Genomic DNA, 18,425 nt, shown 5'->3' with positions numbered 1-18,425 from the left:
CTGATCTCCTCCCAAAACTCATAGTTGTTTTAAATAAATTACTTATTATGCTACGAAAACATCAGGGATACCAATGGGTTGGTTTTGATTTAACCCCTATTTTAGTCTTTAGAACCCAGAACTACGCATTGCATACATTGGTGGTGAGCTAACATCTGAACATTGTAGTTAAGTGGGTGGGGCCAACATTTAAAGAAACACTATACTCACCAGAACAACTACAGCTTAATGTAGTTGTTCTGGTGAGTATAGTTGGCCCCTGCATGATTTTTGCTGTAAACACTATAAACACTGCCTTGTTCAGCCTAGGAAAACCTTTAGTGGCCACTTCTCAGACGACCACTATGGGAAAACATTGTTATTGGCCAAGATAAAATATTCTGATGACATTAGTCAAGGAGGCAGATCGGGGGCTGGGTGCAGTACTGTAAATAAGTTGAGTTTTCAAGCTATTTAAGGGTATTAGGAAGGCTAGCATATTTTTTTTTTAACACTATAGGGTCAGGAATACATGTTTGTGTTCATTTTAAGGAATCTATCTACCTTTTGTATTGTATTTATTTAAATAATAATACGGACAAAAGTCTAGTGAACATGGTTAATTTTTTGCACTGTAAATGTTCGTGGGCTATATTTCCAAAATGATAATGGATGTGGAATTTATTGCATATAAATCTACCATTAAGCAATGACTAGCATAGTGTGCCTTATAAGACATCATAAGCAGGCAAATATGGGAAAATAAGAAGCACTGCCCTGAACATGTAGATTGTATTATGACCATGGTGGAAAAGATCAAAAAGGTTGGCTGAGCATCATAGGAAAATTAAGTTCTGAAACATATGGGGTGCCAACATAAATACCCATGTTATATGCAAAGCAGCATAAAGCATAACTCTCATGTGTCTCCAAAAGGATTTAGGAGTGACAGTCCCTATTTTGGTCAGCAATTCCTCTGTCCCTCTTTTCTATCTTGATCTCCCTTGTTTCTAGGAGTTCTATATTGCTGGTGTGTCTGAATGTAAACCAGAGATCCACAGCAATAAAACTCACAGTAATGGGTCTTTAAACTACAATAAATGTTTTGAATCAGTCAGTGTAAAAAATATATATTGTTCTCTAAATTACATTTGAGTTGTATACATTACTATACACACCCCACCTCACACCAGTAAAATGCGAGTGTCCCTCTTTGTCCATTTGGAATGTTGTTTTAAAAAAAATAATTTTAAAACAGGAAACGTAGTCAGATATATAGGTCATTGAATCTTCATGAGTTTCAAAGTACAACAGGATTTTCTTAGGCCATAGGATTTGTCAAATTTGCCAGAAGCTGTTTGAGCTAAGACTGAGGAGCCAATCACAGCAAAGAAGTGAAACCATTGTAAAACTTACAATAAGGGGATCATGACCACTACAGTGGCAGAACTACCGCATGTGCAGCTGCACCAGGGCCCACACACTGAAGGGGCCATCAGATGGCCCATGTACTTAGAACCACCTCAATGGGAATGTGTGATCAAGGGCCCGGTTGTGTGCTGTGAATAGTTCCTTTCATATCGGCAGCCAGTACTGTCTGGGAGGAAGTGAGAGTCTGTCAGATAAGGGAGAGCAAGATAAGCACGGAGGTGCATGGGAGGGAGATAGGAGAACAGAACAAAATAAAAGGCAGAGAGAAGGAGGACACAGACTGCAAGAGTCAAGTCTAAGCAACCTCAGTCAGCAGACTGGACCTCGGGGAAGCCACCGTTCTGCACCCAAAAAGTGGCAACATTTTGACCTGCATGTGTGTCAGTGCGTGTGTATCTGTATGTGTGTCACTATGTATATCTGTATGTCTGTGTGACTATATCTGTGTGTCACTGTGTGTAATTGTATGTCTATATCAGTGTCATTGTGTTTCTGTGAATCTGCATACGTGTCAGTGTATGTATCTGTGTATCTGCATGTGTATCAGTGTGTGTATGTGTGTGGCACTGTATATTATCTCTCTCTATATATATACATACATACACACACACACACACACATACATATACACACACATATATATATATATATATATGTATGTATATATATATATACATAAATACAATTTTATTTTCTCACCCCTCCTGGGTGATATGTTTATTCCTCATCCTTGGGTCCTCTACCAGAGGCCTGGGAGTTTGAGGGTTCTGCGCAGTATCTTCTGGACAGCGATCTCAGATGTCCCATCTGGTATCTGTTGAAGCCACTCCCCCAACTTGGGAGTCACAGCCCCGAGTGCTCCTATCACAAATGGGACTACTACTGCCTTCACTTTCCACATCCTTTCTAGTTCTTCTTTCAGTCATTGGTATTTCTCCACCTTCTCAAGTTCCTTCCTGATGTTATAGTCACTGGGTATTGCCACATCTACCACGACTGCAGTCTTCCATTCTTTGTCTACCACCACAATGTCGGGTTGGTTGGCCAGCACTTCCTTGTTTGTCTGGATCTTCAAGTCCCACAGGATCTTAGCCCTGTCATTCTTGACTACCCTTTGTGGTATCTCCCATCTGGACTTAGGCAGGTCCCATTCATATTCTGTGCAGATGTTTTGGTACACAATCCCAGCAACTTGGTTGTGTCTCTCTGTGTATGCTGTTCCTGCTAACATCTTGCATCCGGCTACTAGGTGCTAGACTGTCTCAGAGGCCTCTTTGCACAGTCTGCACCTTGGGTCTTACCTGGTGTGGTAGACTCCAGCTTCTATTGATACACACACACACATATACATCTCAGCATTCAAAACACAAACACTACACACAAACACACCCATGCAATCAAATGGCAACACTACATCCAAACACCTATGCACTCAACGTCAATGCTACATACAAACACATCTCTGTATTAAAACACCAACAATATATATAAAAAAAAACCTGCAATCAAAAACTTAACTACACACAAATGCACGCCAACATTCAAACGCCAACGCTACATGCAAACACACCCCTACATTCAAGAGCACAAAAGTACACCACTGCTTTCAAATGGCAACAGTACACAAAAACATATAATTGCACTCAAATGCCAACGCTACACAAATACAACCCTACATTTGCAGACAAACACACACTTCATACAAAAGCAAAAACTATGCTTGCATTCAAACACACAAACACTACTCAGCTCAGAGCTCAAGCAACCCTGCAATTATGGTCAAATGGTAGATCTCAAATTGGCAAAGTATTGTGGGAGTTGCGGATAGTTGGGGATCTACCTTTTGGCCACCCTTGCAACAGACGGGTCCAAACAAATTCTTGCAACAGAGCCCTCTCTATGTTAATTCCAACACTATTTACAGTGTTCCTTTAATGCACTTTCTCAGGACATCGGATCCAGAGTGTTACAATTTTTGTAGCTAATGAGTGAGAGTAGGGGGGGCCATATGGAAAAATAACCAATATGGCATTATTCATATTAAAAATAAAAGGGTTGGAGAACCCCTTTAAAAGATGAATACTGAAAGTATGTTTTTTTTTGTTTTTTGTTTTTAAATTAAATGTTATCGAAAGAGGTAAATTGTTGTTTTGTTTTATTTTGGGGCACTATTATATATACTATATATATAGATTATTGTATTTGGGGAATCCATTGGATTAAAAAACAAACAAGCGTTTCCAATAAAATCCAGCCCAAATAAATATAATAAAGATCTATCTCCAGCTTGTGTAAACTAGACAAATACCTGCTGGTCTACCTCTATGGGAGACTGATGCCATTATTACAATCCTGCAGCTTTTATATGTCTCATTTATATTTTAGATCACATTGTTATGTCTTCTTTGTTGCAAAAGAAAAGTTTAAGGCCTTGTGTTCGCACTTGGAACCTACCATTAAATTAAAAGGTTATATCCAATATTTTTGTCATTCTGTAAGGACACTTATGATTTCCCTGTTACGGCACATCTGTACAGAGCATGGTGGCTCTGTTGAACTAAATGAAAAATGTCCAAAAATGCGTAAAGAAGCATCCCAACCATGACATCATGTAGGGAACCAATTTATTTTGCTGACTAACACCAAATCAAGTCCAACTCAAATCCAGCTCTGGTTCATAGACAACAGATGACCTAACACTGCAGCTCTGTATGATGCCAAGAGTCTAAAGCTACATCAAATACGTGTTTGACTTACAGAAATTGTTACTTTACACATTCCCTTCATTTTAGAACTGCAATACAAAATATTTTAATGATACAACAGGTTTGTTCCATAGTATTTTGTTAAATTGCAACTCCTTTAACAAATGCAATACCCAATGTCCAGATCAGTGTTTCAAGTGACAGTAACTTTTGGTCTATTAATGAAATAAAAGCCGTCCCCCCTATCCAACAACTTGTTCAGTGCACATCTCTATAACAAAGCAGCACTGTCATCTCCCCCTGAAAAATTAATATTTCATAAATAATCTTTACGAAATACTAATTTTGACCGTGTTATAAATTTACTGAAATTCCATCCCAGTCAAGAGACATACAGAGACAAAGTAGGGACGACTTTGTCTCTGTGTTTCTCCTCTCTGTGTGTCTAAGTGTCAATCCCCTTAACTGTCACCAGTGATAGCTGCAGGGAATTGGCCAAGTCTATGGAGGATCCTGCGATCTCCTCCATAGACCTCTATGCTGTACTCTTGCTCATGCATGAGAGTACATCAGTGACATCAGCGCCGAAAACGACCCCGCTGGATAAAGGTGTCCGTGCCTGCAGGACAGGTAAATACTACTTTTACCTGCCTCCTGGCCACCAGATCCCGAGCAGCGACAGGGAAATTCTGCAAAGTCCCCAGAAGGTGACAGTGCCACTTTAAAGGTGAGCCTTTTTTTCCCCTGTGCCTTTTAGTGATGCTATACCAGTCTTCAATTAGCCAGCATTGGTGTGAGGTTACCAGTTAGCTAGTACTTATGGCAACGAAGAATGAATGGTTGTGTCCTCAGAGAATAACATACAGCAGGGCTCAAAATTTGTAGTTGCCACTAGACACTGGCAATCAAAACTTTAGCACTGGCGAGTAGAAATTCACACTGCTGTGGCCAAGTAACTTAAAGGGACACTTTAGGCAGCCACTTCAGCTCATTGATGTGGTCTGGGTGCACTGTCCGAGCAACCTTAACCCTGAGCATGTAATTATTGCAGTGTTTAATAAACTGCAATAATTACCTGCTAGGGTTAACTACTCCTCTAGTGGCTGTCTATCAGACAGCCACTAGAGGGACTTCCGACTCTTTAGGCAAATTTTGGTCTCCTAAATGATGCTGGACGTCCTCACGCTATGCATGAGAACTTCCAGCATCACTGGAATCCCCATAGGAAAGCATTTAATAATGCTTTCATATGAGGAAATCCGAATGCGAGCGCGCCCATTGCCGCATATGCGCATTAGGTCTCCCCCACCGACTGACCAGAGCCAGCGCTGAGGGACATCGGTGCTGGACCCAGGTAAGTGACAGAAGGGGTTATTAACCCCTTTTGCACCAGGGAGGAGGGGTGAGTGGGCCTTGATGGACAGGGAAACTATAGTGCAGGTAAAACGAGTTTGTTTTTCTGGCACTACAGTTTCCCTTTAAGGTCTGGCTAGTAACATAGGACTTCAAATTTTAAGCCCTGGCTTACAGTATTTCTAAGACATGAATGGAATTGGTCAGTGAAGGCTATATGGATCTGAAATAATATAACATTTGGATTACTCAAACTCTCTACTGGGTATTCGACATTATGCAACTTAAGGCACAACCATGCAGTTCTGGCAACTATAAAGACAGTGGCAGAACGTAAAAAAAGCAAAACAAAAAAAACATGATGTGATGGTCTTTCAATTTGTGGATATGCTATAGCAAAAAAAAATTCAATGAAATTCCCATATTTCACAAAGGATGTGACCTTTACAATGTTGTAGTAGAATTAAATTCGGGAAGTGATGACTATGTGTCCCTTTAAATGTCATAGCTAGATGTTACCTTTTTATTGCAATAGATTCTGTAGTGCTACAGACAAGATTAAGTTGTCAAAGAAAATGATCTGTGTATCTGTGTGAATTTCATCTTGTTGCACCAACTATAGCAATATGCTATATGTAATATTTATGGCCATAGGAACAAGTAAGTGGCGATTTTACGCTTTCCTCTAAGCAAGCATATCGATGGCAAGACTCCCCTGACACAATGCTGCTTTCAATTTACTTCCGTTCAGACTGTTCATTTTAAATGGCACTGAAAATTACAAACTAATAAATTAAAACTTTACATTCTTCTGGTTACACCTCATCAAACCAGCATCCAATGAAGCAAAGGTAAGCAACCATTACCCATTGTGTTGAACATAGAGCTGCACTATAACCCCTTCGATGCAAAGGATTCTGCAAACAAAGAGTAATGTTTGGGTTCGAAGACTTTAGAATTATACAGACTGTTGTGATCCATTCTCCAAAAATTATAAACAGTGCAGCTAATCAATTTGCTGCATTGTGCCCAGCCTGTACAAGACAGTATATGCAATTTTAGAAGAACAAGGACATTTTCATTGGATTAGTCAAGCCATCTTTTCAATGTAACCTGCCTGCTATCACTGGCAGGCAGGTTTCATTGCCTGCCTGCCTGCCCGCCCTGCCCCCTCCCTCCCCCCAAGCACCAGCCCTCACAGACTGGAGGGGAGATCAAAGATCTCCCTCTCCGGTCCGCAGGCACTGTGCTGGCAGCCAGCAGAGGAGAGAGGGAGAGAGGACCCAGGAGCTCAGCCTGAAGCTCCTCCGGGTCCTACTCTCGCGAGCATGGGCGTTGCCGCGGTTACCACGGCAACACTCCGGATCTCACGAGAGTGAACTCTAGCCCTGGAGCTATGGGTTAGAGTTCACTCTCACCACTGCGACCACCAGGGATTCCCCACGGACCACCAGCACAAAATAGCCCCCAACATTTCGGCAGTATCCGCCTTTATCAGGGGTGCTCCCTTGATAAAGGCGGATCGTGCCAAAACGTTGGGGGCTCTTTTGTGTTTGACGTCTTCACCCTCTTCTCATGTTCCTTGATAGGGTCTGTGTTTGGTATAACAGCATGGGCCACCCAATGGGCCCCTTAAAATGCGGCCCGGCGGTTATACGCGTGGGCCAGGGTCGCAACACATGGTGGCAGGCATCCGGTCACAGGGGTCCGCAGGGCGGCCAGGCCCCCTGGAGTGTCGGGCCCGGTCGCAGCTGCGACCGCGGTATGTACGCCACTGTATTTACCTGAAAGAGCATAATTTTTTTATATTTTTGCAAGATGTCAGAAACAAACCTGTTAGCTTGACATTTATCTCCCACTTCCAAGAAGCAGGAAACATAAAAAAAACATTATGCATGTACAGAAGAACTGACTGTGGTTTCACACAGAACTTGCGGAAAGAGGGGGGAAACAATGAACTCACAAGCAAAAAGTGACAACATTTCAACAAAAACATAGGTCCCTCAAGAGACATTTGGGAAAGACCTGTGTTTAAGTCAAAATGTTGCAACTTTGTTTTATGGTCTAACATTTTTTATGGTGTGGAGATTTTTATTTAGTTTGCTGCATGTGGCCATCTAGGTGGAAGTTGGACTCTCTGATTTATAACATTTTCTGACTCTACTGAGGAGTTCCTGTCACACAATTTGTATTTGTATAAACATATTTGTCCGATTCCTAAAAGATCCATTTGTTCAACTTAGCGTTACCACTAAAGGAACAGTGCACAGAGGAGGTTTATGCATTATACATTTAACAGCCTTATTCCGAATGCAGAAAAACTGGAAAACAAAAATAAAAAAATAAGCATCTCTGTATATCAAACCTGGTCATCTTCATATAGCTTTCCTTCCATACGGAGCATTGACAGCAATACAGGAATGCAGGCAGGTGAGTGAATAGTGAGTGATGGAGGGGTGGAGTTATTATCTATGGTGTTTTTTGTTCCGTCACAACATGAACACATTGTTGTGTATTTATTGAGTAACATAGGTCATTTTACCATGAGCTTTAAAATGTGCAAATGTTGTACTTCCCAGCACAGAAAAAAGAAAATTGCACAATTAACCTCCTGAAGTTAATTCACACTTTAATAAATCACCCTAAATGTGTTATTTGTATTCCTAGCTGGAACAGTGGGTGGAAAGGTGCAAACCTGGCAGTCTAGAATTCCCTGGTCTATAAAACTTGAGGATGATATCAAGCACTTGCCATGGTTCCCAATAAATTCCTTGCTGTAAGAGGGAAGTAGATTTAAAAAAAAAAAAAAAAAAACTGGAATAATTATATTGAAAAAATGTAATTTTAAAAAATTAAGCAAAGGCGTTTCATTAGCATTTACAGTTTTAGGCAAGAATGGTTACATTTAACTTTATAAATATGGTCAACCCTCAACAATAGAAATCAAAAGGGGAGGGTGTATCCTATAGACTGTAAGCTTGTTTGAGCAGGGTCCTCTTCAACCTATCGTTCCTGTAAGTTTTCTTGTCATCAAATCCCCCTCTCATAATATTGTATAGCGCTACGGAATCTGTTGGTGCTATATAAATGGTGATAATAATAATAATTGACAAACAAATGCTTGCGATCTCTGCTAGATCCACAGAGAAATTAAATAACATCAAATGAAAAAGCATCACTTGTTATGGACTTACCTCATCGGACTGTGACGGACTAATCCTGGGCATTGGAGATACTTGTGGTGTTTTGAGCTGTGTTGTGCTGCCATCTGATGCAAGATCCCTATGAACTGTCTGAATGTGATTTTGAAGTTCAGTTTCAGATTCAAACTTAACATTGCAACTTGAGCAACGAGTCTTCAGCATAGAGGCTTTATTTTTACCTTCCGCACAAGGAATATTTTCATTTTGGCTTAGAATTGGCCTGTTGCTGCTTAAAGCCACATTGGTATTTGGGCTGACACTTTTGCTGAGATTAACACAGCTAGCACATAGACCATAGGGCAAACCATTGATATCCAACTTCACTAGATCCTGTTTGGAGCGAAATTCTTTCAGACAAGAAGCACATTTGAACAGCTTCTGTAGGTTTTGTGCACGAACTGAAGTTTGAACTGAAGAACCATTTCCAGTCTTCTGCATATGAAATGTGCCATGAATCTTGAGCTCCAGAGTTGAGGTCACAGTCTGCATGCACACCACACAGCGGAACCCAGTCAATGAATTCCGCAGATCAGGGTGCAACTGACAGTGTTCTAGGAAATCTTCCTCACTATGTAAAGGAAGCTTGCAGATTCTGCAGTTCCCAGTGTCCAGGCTCTTGCTGTGTGTGACTTTATGTTCTGTAAGAGTTAGCAGAGATGGGAAACGTTCTCCACAGATAGGACACATATAATGCTTTACAGGCCCCAAATGTGTTTGCATGTGCTCTCTCAAACCACTTTCAGAAAAGAATGTACGAGAGCACACGTTGCATTTATAATTTCCTTTAATCAGTTCAGCTTTCTTCTTAACTATAGCACTCTCCCCTGGTCTGATATTGTGGTCTCTTAGCTGGTGATTCTGTAGAAGAGAATCCATGGTGTAGGCAGCTCCACAAATATCACAGCCGTACATTGGTTCAGAGGTATCAATATCTTCTTCGCTGCCATCATGACTATTATGAGACTCTTGATTGTTTGTTAACAAGGTCTGTAGCTCCACTTCCTCCTTCTGAACTTGTTCAGATGCTCCATTAGTTCCACAGTTTTGTGTTTTAGCTTCAAATACACAGTGTTTTTCCCTTAAGTGTTTTTCCAACAAAATTATAGCATGGAATGCTTTGCTGCAAAATTTGCAGTTGTATTTTTTGCTGTGGGTAGTTATATGGCATTGTAGTTCTACCTCTGTGCCAAATGATTCACCACAAAAAATGCACTTGTGTATTTTTCCCTGGTTCTCCAAGTGATTGTGCTTCACGTGGAGCTGCAAGTCAGTCTCTGAGCGGAAGTCCCAGTTACAAGAAGTACAACGGTACACTTTTTTTTCATTGCTGTGTTTCACAGCCAAGTGAAGCTGAATGGAGACTTTGGAGTCAAATACTTCCTGACATAAAGTGCAACGAAAGAAAACAAATGTGTGCATGTCCAGCAAATGCTTCTGCAAGTCATCCACAGAAGTAAATTGCTTGTCGCAACTTTCACAAATGTAATACGTCGAGGTTATCATGAAGTGAATAGTAACATGCTTCAAAAGAGATTCTTGGTTTGGAAATTCTTTGTTGCACTGAGGGCATGTCAATTTTGGCAGAACTGTATCAAGATGAGTTTTTAAGTGAGTCTGAAAACCATCTAGGGAGGTATATTTGGCACCACACTGGTTACAGATGTACTCGCCTGCAGGTCTTGTAGGAGTTCCACCTATAGACTGCATCATTTTTAAAGAGGATTGTTCCAAAGCAATGGGAGATAAGGGACTCAGAGCTCTAGATTTCTTCCCATTATGGATGTAGTTCAACGCCAGAGGAATATTCTTATGATTTTCTTTGATATGCTTGTTTAATTTAAGGACACTATTAAATATTGGAGAATTGGTGCAGTATGAACAAGAATAAACCTCAACTACCGGGTCCTTTGGAGTTCCTAATACTGGGGAGCCAAAACGAGAACTGCTGAGATCACAATGAACTTGCCGAATGTGCTCGTCTAAAGAGGAGTCAGTAAGGAAACCCATGTAGCAGTGGGGGCAAAAGAATGCATTACTGTCTTTTGCAACAGGATTGGCAAATCCATGTGAACTTCTAATGTGTTCCTGAAGCATATTAAGGTCATTGAATATTTCAGAGCAGAAATTACACTGATAGACCATGGCAGGCATTGTAGAAACTATTAGTGCTGGATCCTGAGCTTCATGTACCTGTTTCAGATGTTCGTTTAGGTTGTAGAGCGATGGCAAGACTTCTAAACAGTACTGACAGATATGAGCCTGCTCCGGTTTATCTAAATGCATAGTTTTTAAATGGATCTGTAGAACAGCCAAGCTTGAAAACAGTTGCTTGCTGCAATAGATGCAGCTGTATGTAACTTTTGCTTGCTTACTGGATGGGGCAGAGATATCACTTGTTTGTGGAGCTGCCCTTTTCCTTCCACGACTTTTAGGTAGTGGGGGAGCAACGTCTACCATGGTTGAACTGTCTACAGACAGATTGGAATCTGGTGTTGTGCTGGATACTGATGTGTAGCCAACGGTAACTAAAGAAGGACTGTTGCTGGGATTGCATGATTCTGGGTGTTGATGACTGTCCATGTGGCTGTACAGCTCTTCAATGCTGTGGAAATTCTCAGAACAAATGTTACATGAATTCTTCTTCTCATTGCTGTGAATTTGCTCTATGTGATTTAACAAGGATGTTTCTTCAACAAAGAGTTCATGGCAATACATACATTGGAGAGCAGCTCTGTCATCGGTTGGAGAACATTCAGGATGACATTCAGCTATGTGTTTCTGGAGATCCTCTGGAAAATCAAACCCTTCTTCACACTGACTGCACTTCTGTGTGTCTTTCATTTTCCACTCCTCCATTCTAGACCCTGACTGAGAACAGTCTTTATTTCTCTCATGAACTTGCATGTGTCCATGTAAGGAACTAGAAGATAGGAACCCTCGTCTACAAATGGCACATTTATATGGCTTGTTCGACGTATGAGTCTTTAAGTGGATTTTAAGGTGATCACTTCTGGAGAATGCTGCATCACACTCACTACAGTGGTATTTTTTATCTCCAGTATGAAGTTTGATATGGCGATCTCTACTTCGTTTATGTTTAAACAGTCTACTACAATAGGTGCACTTAAAAGGGAGTTTATCACTGTGACTTTGTTCGTGATGCTTTAAATAGCTGAGGCGACTGAAAGATTTATCACAAAACTGGCAGGGGTATGGCAATCCTGGGATACCTTCTTCTTCTCCAAAGTCACAACCTTCCCCATGACTTGGAGAAGTCTGGTCTTTACTAGAAGGTGATGAGGCTGGCCACGAGCAACTTGGATCATCTTCTACATCTGCTCCATCTGTAACACACAACCAAAAAGCATTTAGAAAAAAAAACTATTTAAGTTAAAATTATTTATAAAACATTTAAAATCACATTTACTCAGATGTATGGCGAATGTGAGGAGGTTTTCAAACTAAGCAGATATCTGAGCCTGGTGGGAGATGTTTTTCATTATGATTGCACAAAAATATTCTATTTTCATCTCTATTCAAATCATATCCGTTCCTAGTTTCCACTTGCAGGAATGTACCTTCATCAAACTAACTTACAACATAAAATTATGATAGCTACGTGGACAATCCTCTGTGACTATGTTTATGGCCATGGTTCCAATTGTTGCCTTTTGCATTATATATCATATTATTTCATTTTATTTGGTGGAATGTTAATACCATTTAAAAAAATTATATTGTCTAAATAAAATAACTTTATATGATCTATTCAGTGCCTATTACTAGAAATTCCACAAAGCAGAGCAATATTCACTAGCATTTCAACACAAATTCTGAAGCTCTAGCTTATGTTAATGCACATTGTGTTCAGGTTCAAGAGGTTCCCTACCACATCTTCCTTTCTGTAAAAACATTACTATGTTGAACTTCCTTAGGAAAATAGGACCGGTACTTTTAAGTGACATAGACAAAGCAAGAAAACGGAAACAGGAAAATTGATAACCCATTATGGATAAAACTTGAAGATTTATTGCCTAAATGAAAAGCTAAACAAAGTGTGTATTTTAAAAAAAGAGAAATAAAAAGAAATAAAGAGATATAAAAAGCAAAGTAATAGGGTAATAGAGTGCACTGCTATCTATTTTACATTAACCCATGCATGCCTCTAAAGTTTTCTGGATAGAAATAGAATGATTCAAATTCCCATGCAATATAACATATCATGCAAAACACACCTTGATTGTCTCTTTCTATTATGCAAAATTACAGAAATTGCTTTGTATCTTTGCTCTATACCAGGCCTGTCCAATCTGCGGGCCCCCAGATGTTGCCAAACTACAACTACCATGATTCTTTCAATGAAACAGATAGCCAGGGAATCATGGGAGTTGTAGTTCAGCAACATCTGGGGGGCAGCAGGTTGGACAGCCCTGCTCTATACCATTGTCCTCCACTTTCAAGATGAAGTGGTAGAACATCGGACAGAAAATATACCTATCTTTTTGTCCGGTAAATACTTGTAATGCCCATTCAAGATCATGAATACAAAAAAAATAATGAGGTATGGATCCAGGACACAACTCAGAGGTACGTTAGGCAAACTACTGTTGATCAAGTTTAAACATAACTACTCTGCACTCTTTAAATCAGTGTTCACTCCAAAACAAAGAGACTCACGTGAATGGATTACTTTTAATTTGTTTACTAGTCTTTTGGATGGAACCACATCAAATACCATATTAAATCATAATAATGGCATTGTTGTAAAAGGAATGTCTGAGAATCTCGTAGTAATTTCCCACACGCGGATGTTAAGCTCACCGGTCTAATTCCCAGCTGAAACGTTGATCCCTTTTTAAATATGGGCACTACTTCTGCTTTTTAATTTATTTGTTGCAATTCTTAAAAGAAAAGAATCCTTGAAGATGAAAATCAATAGTCTGGCTACTCCCCAAATACCCATTAACCAGGACCACGTGTACCTGGTGCAATTCATTCTGTTTCATCCAGTGACATGTTTGCTATAAAAGCTTTTGTCACAGCTCTCTCAAATAAGAGGGCTATGCAACCACATGCGTAACAGACCCAGCTGTAAGTAGTTTAATAAAAAAATAAAAAATAATAGTGAGTCTACTTGTTTATGACCATAAAGCTGCCCTCTATCTTCTATGTACTTGTGAAAGTATCCATTTGTTTTGTTGATGATTAAAAGTGGACTGAGAGGCCATGACTAATCCTGCTTTCAAGAGAAAGCGGAGAATTTAAAGCATTTTTATCCTTGTAGTCCTAGTCTGCAATGTATTAGCCAGGTATTCCATACATCCAGCCAAAACATTATCTTTTAGACATGAAAATCTGGACTGGTATGTAGTATGTAAACACATACTAAGCCTACTTTCCTTTAAGGTAAAAAGATTCTACTTAAATCTTAACCTCTTTACTTATCCTCAGGAAACAGATGAGGATTCATTCCTTTCCTGCTTTGTGAAACCGATGACAACACCATCTCACTATCAATGCCATATGGCAACCATGTAACACTGTGAAAACAACCAAACACCCATTCTGGATGTCTGCCCATTACAACAATTCTTTTTATTACATGCTGGAAATGGCAGGATTCGTAGATTTATTATTGCTCCCATGTGAAAAAAAGTTATATGAAGTAGATCTTCATCCTATATAATCCACAGCAAAAAAAAAAAAGTGGTACAGTTACTGCATTACCTGCAAAAAGCACAATTTAGCCATTCACTATGACACTAATTCAACTGAACGTTCCCAACTCAGAGGATCCAAGCAATGAAAGGTTAACATCCAAACCGCTCCCTCCTAATCTCAAAGGGCCCCCATTATTGCAACGTGCTCTGGGGACTGCTTTTGGTCTTCTCCTATTTCCTTCCTAAAAGGTACTGCCGACTCATGTACTTTTATATCCAGACAACACCCATATTCCTCCAGCATGAAACACTTGGACTGAGATGTGACATGCTCAAGGCCAGACCTGATATTCATTCTCCCTAGGGCACAAAGGATCTTAAATCCTCCCCTCTTCCCTTTCCCAAATTCTCCTTTGCAACATACAGATGGCCTGTTTTCCATTAAAAAAAAAAAAAAGTTGAAGATCTGTTTTACAGAGCACGGTAATGGTACAGTTTTAAAATAAACGTATGAATCAAAGCAAACATTGCATAAGTAAAGTAAATTTAAATTCTAATTACACATGGCTGAGTGCAGGATTCGTGTATATGTTCTACAAATTCTAGTTCACCCAGACTGCAAAATTTTTCTGCTGAATTTCAACATTCACGTTCCATCACGAGAAGGACAGAAAAAGGTGTAGCCATTTAAAATGAAGCTTGCTCATCACGGATGAGGGCTTTTCATGAGCACTATGCATACATGTTATTGGAAACTAGCCCTGTATGAAGCAATAGTTCCACTTTTATTTCTATAGTGCTAGAGAGGTACCCTGGAATGACAAGACTCAAGGCCCCAAAACCTGGGGGAACAAGAAATTGTTACATCAACCAAGACAAACGCAAACTGTAGTATAAATGAATATTTATTCCGTTTGTGAAAGGCCATGTAGAGGGCTGAATAAAATAATAATAACAAAGTATTTAACCAGGAAAGGTACATTCAGATTACTCTGGTTTCCAAGTACGTCCTGGGGATGTTACCTTAGCCCAACATCCAGGGGTTGTTACTATCACCCAATTTAATGGTACAAATGATAGCACATTTGTAATAAAGTATAAACAATACACCTAAAATCCATTAACAGAGAACAGACTAAAAATAAATTGCTTACAAATGGATTTCTACTTTTTAAACAACTATTTATATTTATTTTTTAAACAAAAAGTCCAGGAACCACTACTTATTTAAAAAAATGAGCAATGGATCCGCATGAGATCTTGAAGGAGTAATATGTAAGGGAAATATGCACACTTCTCATTCTGATTAAAGAGGTGGGAGATAATATCTTGCCCGGGTGGTATTTTCATTTTGCTGGGCTTCGTCAGGCCTTACTCTGAACATGTGGCGACCATGATCACTGTGGATGTAAGTCTTTTACCAGCTGGGTCGCTGTCTAAAAGGTCAAATTCAACCACGGGATGGTGATGCTTAAAGGAACACTACATTACAAATGGGTATTCCTCATACTAAAGTGCCCTTAGTCACCATTGAGGTGACCGAGCTCCCTGTTGCAAGGGTTAAATAAAATAATTAATAATAATAATAGGCAGCTTACTTCTCAGTGAAGCACTGCCTCTTTGTCAGTTTTACTCCACTATTTCATGGAAGTTACTAGAGGCAGGCTATTTTTTATCACAGCCCTGTAGGTCTCACCCTCTACCATACTGTAGACTTATATTTGCAGATATCCTTCAAGAAAATCCTGGACAGCCATGCTGATACCAGGGATGCTAACTTTACTTTTTTGAAAAGTGTTTGTCAGTATGATATATACCATAGCAAATCTCTTTCTGTAACATCTTCCTGTTGAAAAAAAATTTCCATAAAAATTTGAAATCGCAAAAACAAAACCTCCAGGGACAAGAGACCAACAACTGCAATCCTGCTTAATAAAGGGAAGAGAAAAAAAAATCCATTTCATATATTTCTTTTTCGAACATCTCCTATATCCAGTGTTGACATAAGACCTCTTTCTCATGCAGCTCGGGTATGCTGTGTAGTGCAAATGTGTTTTCTGTGTCACAGCAAGTAGACTGCACTTCAGATATGAAGCACTCAATCTTACAATGTAAATTTTTAATTTCTCCCCCCACCACCTTTGTTTCAAGACGTATTTTACACTAACTGGTTTCAGTTTTATGTAGAGGCATTTATTATATATTTTTTTTTATATATATATATTTAATTATTATTATTATATTATTACATCTCTTGCATGGTCTGGACATTATTTAAAGGGACAGTCTAAACACCAACGTGATTTTGGGGTATAGATAGAGCCATTCAAAAATGTTTTTTTACAAATGGTGTTTGAGATTGGTTTCAATTTTGAAATTTCCATGCCTACCAGATACCTTCTAGGGGACAGCCACTAGGGGCTCCAGACTATAACAGATTCAATAATTATATCCATTTGATGTCCAATGTCAGAATGTAACATATACATACAAGGTACATTGTGGTATCTGTGCTTGGATTCAATGCCCACGTGGAAGAAGCAGTAGATTGGTAGATTATGACAATTATTGCACAGTTACTGAATGTTCTTGATGGTCTTCTATGACTTCATCAGAGCAGGATTGGGCTGCATTGACAATTATGTTCCAGCAAAAAAAAATTCAAAAATAAAAGTTTTATAGTAACAGTCGGGTTTTCATTTTTAAATACATTTTATTAACAAACTCATTTTCCTGGCACTATAGGGTCGTTAGGTCCCCCCCACCCTCATGGCCCTCCTCCTGCTGGCACTATAGGGCACTATAGGGTCGTTAGGTCCCCCCCACCCTCATGGCCCTCCTCCCTTCAGCCACTTGCCTTTCTCCAGCGCTGGGCTCACTTAGCGCAGGGGAACTCTCCTCCCTCTGCCGATGTCAGCTCCGAATGCGCATGCCCATAACCAAACCGCCCATAGGAAAGCATTACTCAATGCTTTCCTATGGACGTCCAGCGTCCTCTCACTGTGATTTTCCCTCAGTGAAACATAGTTGGATTAACCCTCAGTGGCTGGATTAACCCTCAGTGTAAACATAGCAGTTTCTCTGAAACTGCTATGTTTTCAGCTGCAGGGTTAAAACTAGAGGGACCTGGAACCCAGACCACTTCATTGAGCTGAAATGGTCTGAGTGCCTATAGTGGTCCTTTAAGTGTATTCCTGTTTTATTTTAGATCACTGCCCCCCTTGAGAAAAAAAATATAAAAAGTAAATCGAGGGGGAGCAGTAATCTAAAATAAAACACAAATACATGTAATTATATATATATATATATTTTATTTTTCTTAGAGTGTTCCATTAAATATGCCAGTGTGCATGTTTAGGATGTGCAGATGTTTTTTTGGAAAGGGACTATCTGTGTTCACATAGTTTCACCATTTCCATAAAGCACATTAAAAACAAGTGTGCGAACACTCACAGATGAAAGTACCTAAGACCCCTGAGATTTCCAGTGGAAAAGATTTGGCTGACTTTTCTTCAGGCAGACAGGAATGCCCATGATTTCGAAGCCTGAGTAAATAAAAGAGGTCCTTATTTCCTAATTTTGCTGGCTGGCCATACTACTGCAGTCTCTGTGCTGCTGCCAAAGGGGATATAAAACTGGAACTACACCCAGCAGCTAAAGGACTCTCTTTGTTAGCAAGCCAAGCTTTCCTGCCCATCTTCTGGCAAAAAAACTGCCATATCCTGCAAGAAAGACCTCCATCCAGGGCTTGATCATTCTCAAGTCTGTCTAGTAGTGCTACACAACAGATTCTTCCTGCCCTGTGCTGCAAATGGGCATCTGGAATCTCAGTAAGTGTCGGCACATCACCTGTGTAGTCACATTGCAGCTTACACTGTAAAGCAGTCCAGCAGGAGATACTTTGTACACAAATAATGAAATATATTATATAATTAATAAAACACAAAATAGTATTAAAAATATCTCACTGGTAGCAATAGACAGCCAAACTTTGTAGATTTGACACATTAGATTAGACAAATTAAACTAGCCAGCACTGAGATAGCAAGGACCCCGATTGACTATCAAATTCACATAAAAACACATAAATGGCC

The 18,425-nt window shown here is 39.7% G+C and overlaps 1 protein-coding gene across 3 annotated transcripts in view; it reads right to left on the bottom strand.

The window, feature by feature from the left end:
• Positions 1-18,425, bottom strand: part of ZNF521 (zinc finger protein 521) — a 282,483-nt gene that overhangs the window by 154,669 nt on the left and 109,389 nt on the right. For all 3 annotated transcript variants that reach the window (XM_063451461.1, XM_063451460.1, XM_063451459.1), the window contains exon 3: positions 8,663-12,015. In XM_063451461.1, coding sequence (XP_063307531.1) covers positions 8,663-11,575 — 2,913 coding nt within the window. In that variant the 5' untranslated portion in view covers positions 11,576-12,015. The remainder of the gene's footprint in view (positions 1-8,662; positions 12,016-18,425) is intronic.

Source organism: Pelobates fuscus, chromosome 4 (genome assembly GCF_036172605.1).
Source record: "Pelobates fuscus isolate aPelFus1 chromosome 4, aPelFus1.pri, whole genome shotgun sequence".
Classification (NCBI taxonomy): Eukaryota; Metazoa; Chordata; class Amphibia; order Anura; family Pelobatidae; genus Pelobates; species Pelobates fuscus.
Note: the sequence above shows the minus strand (reverse complement) of the source record. Positions and strands in the feature narration are given on the sequence as shown.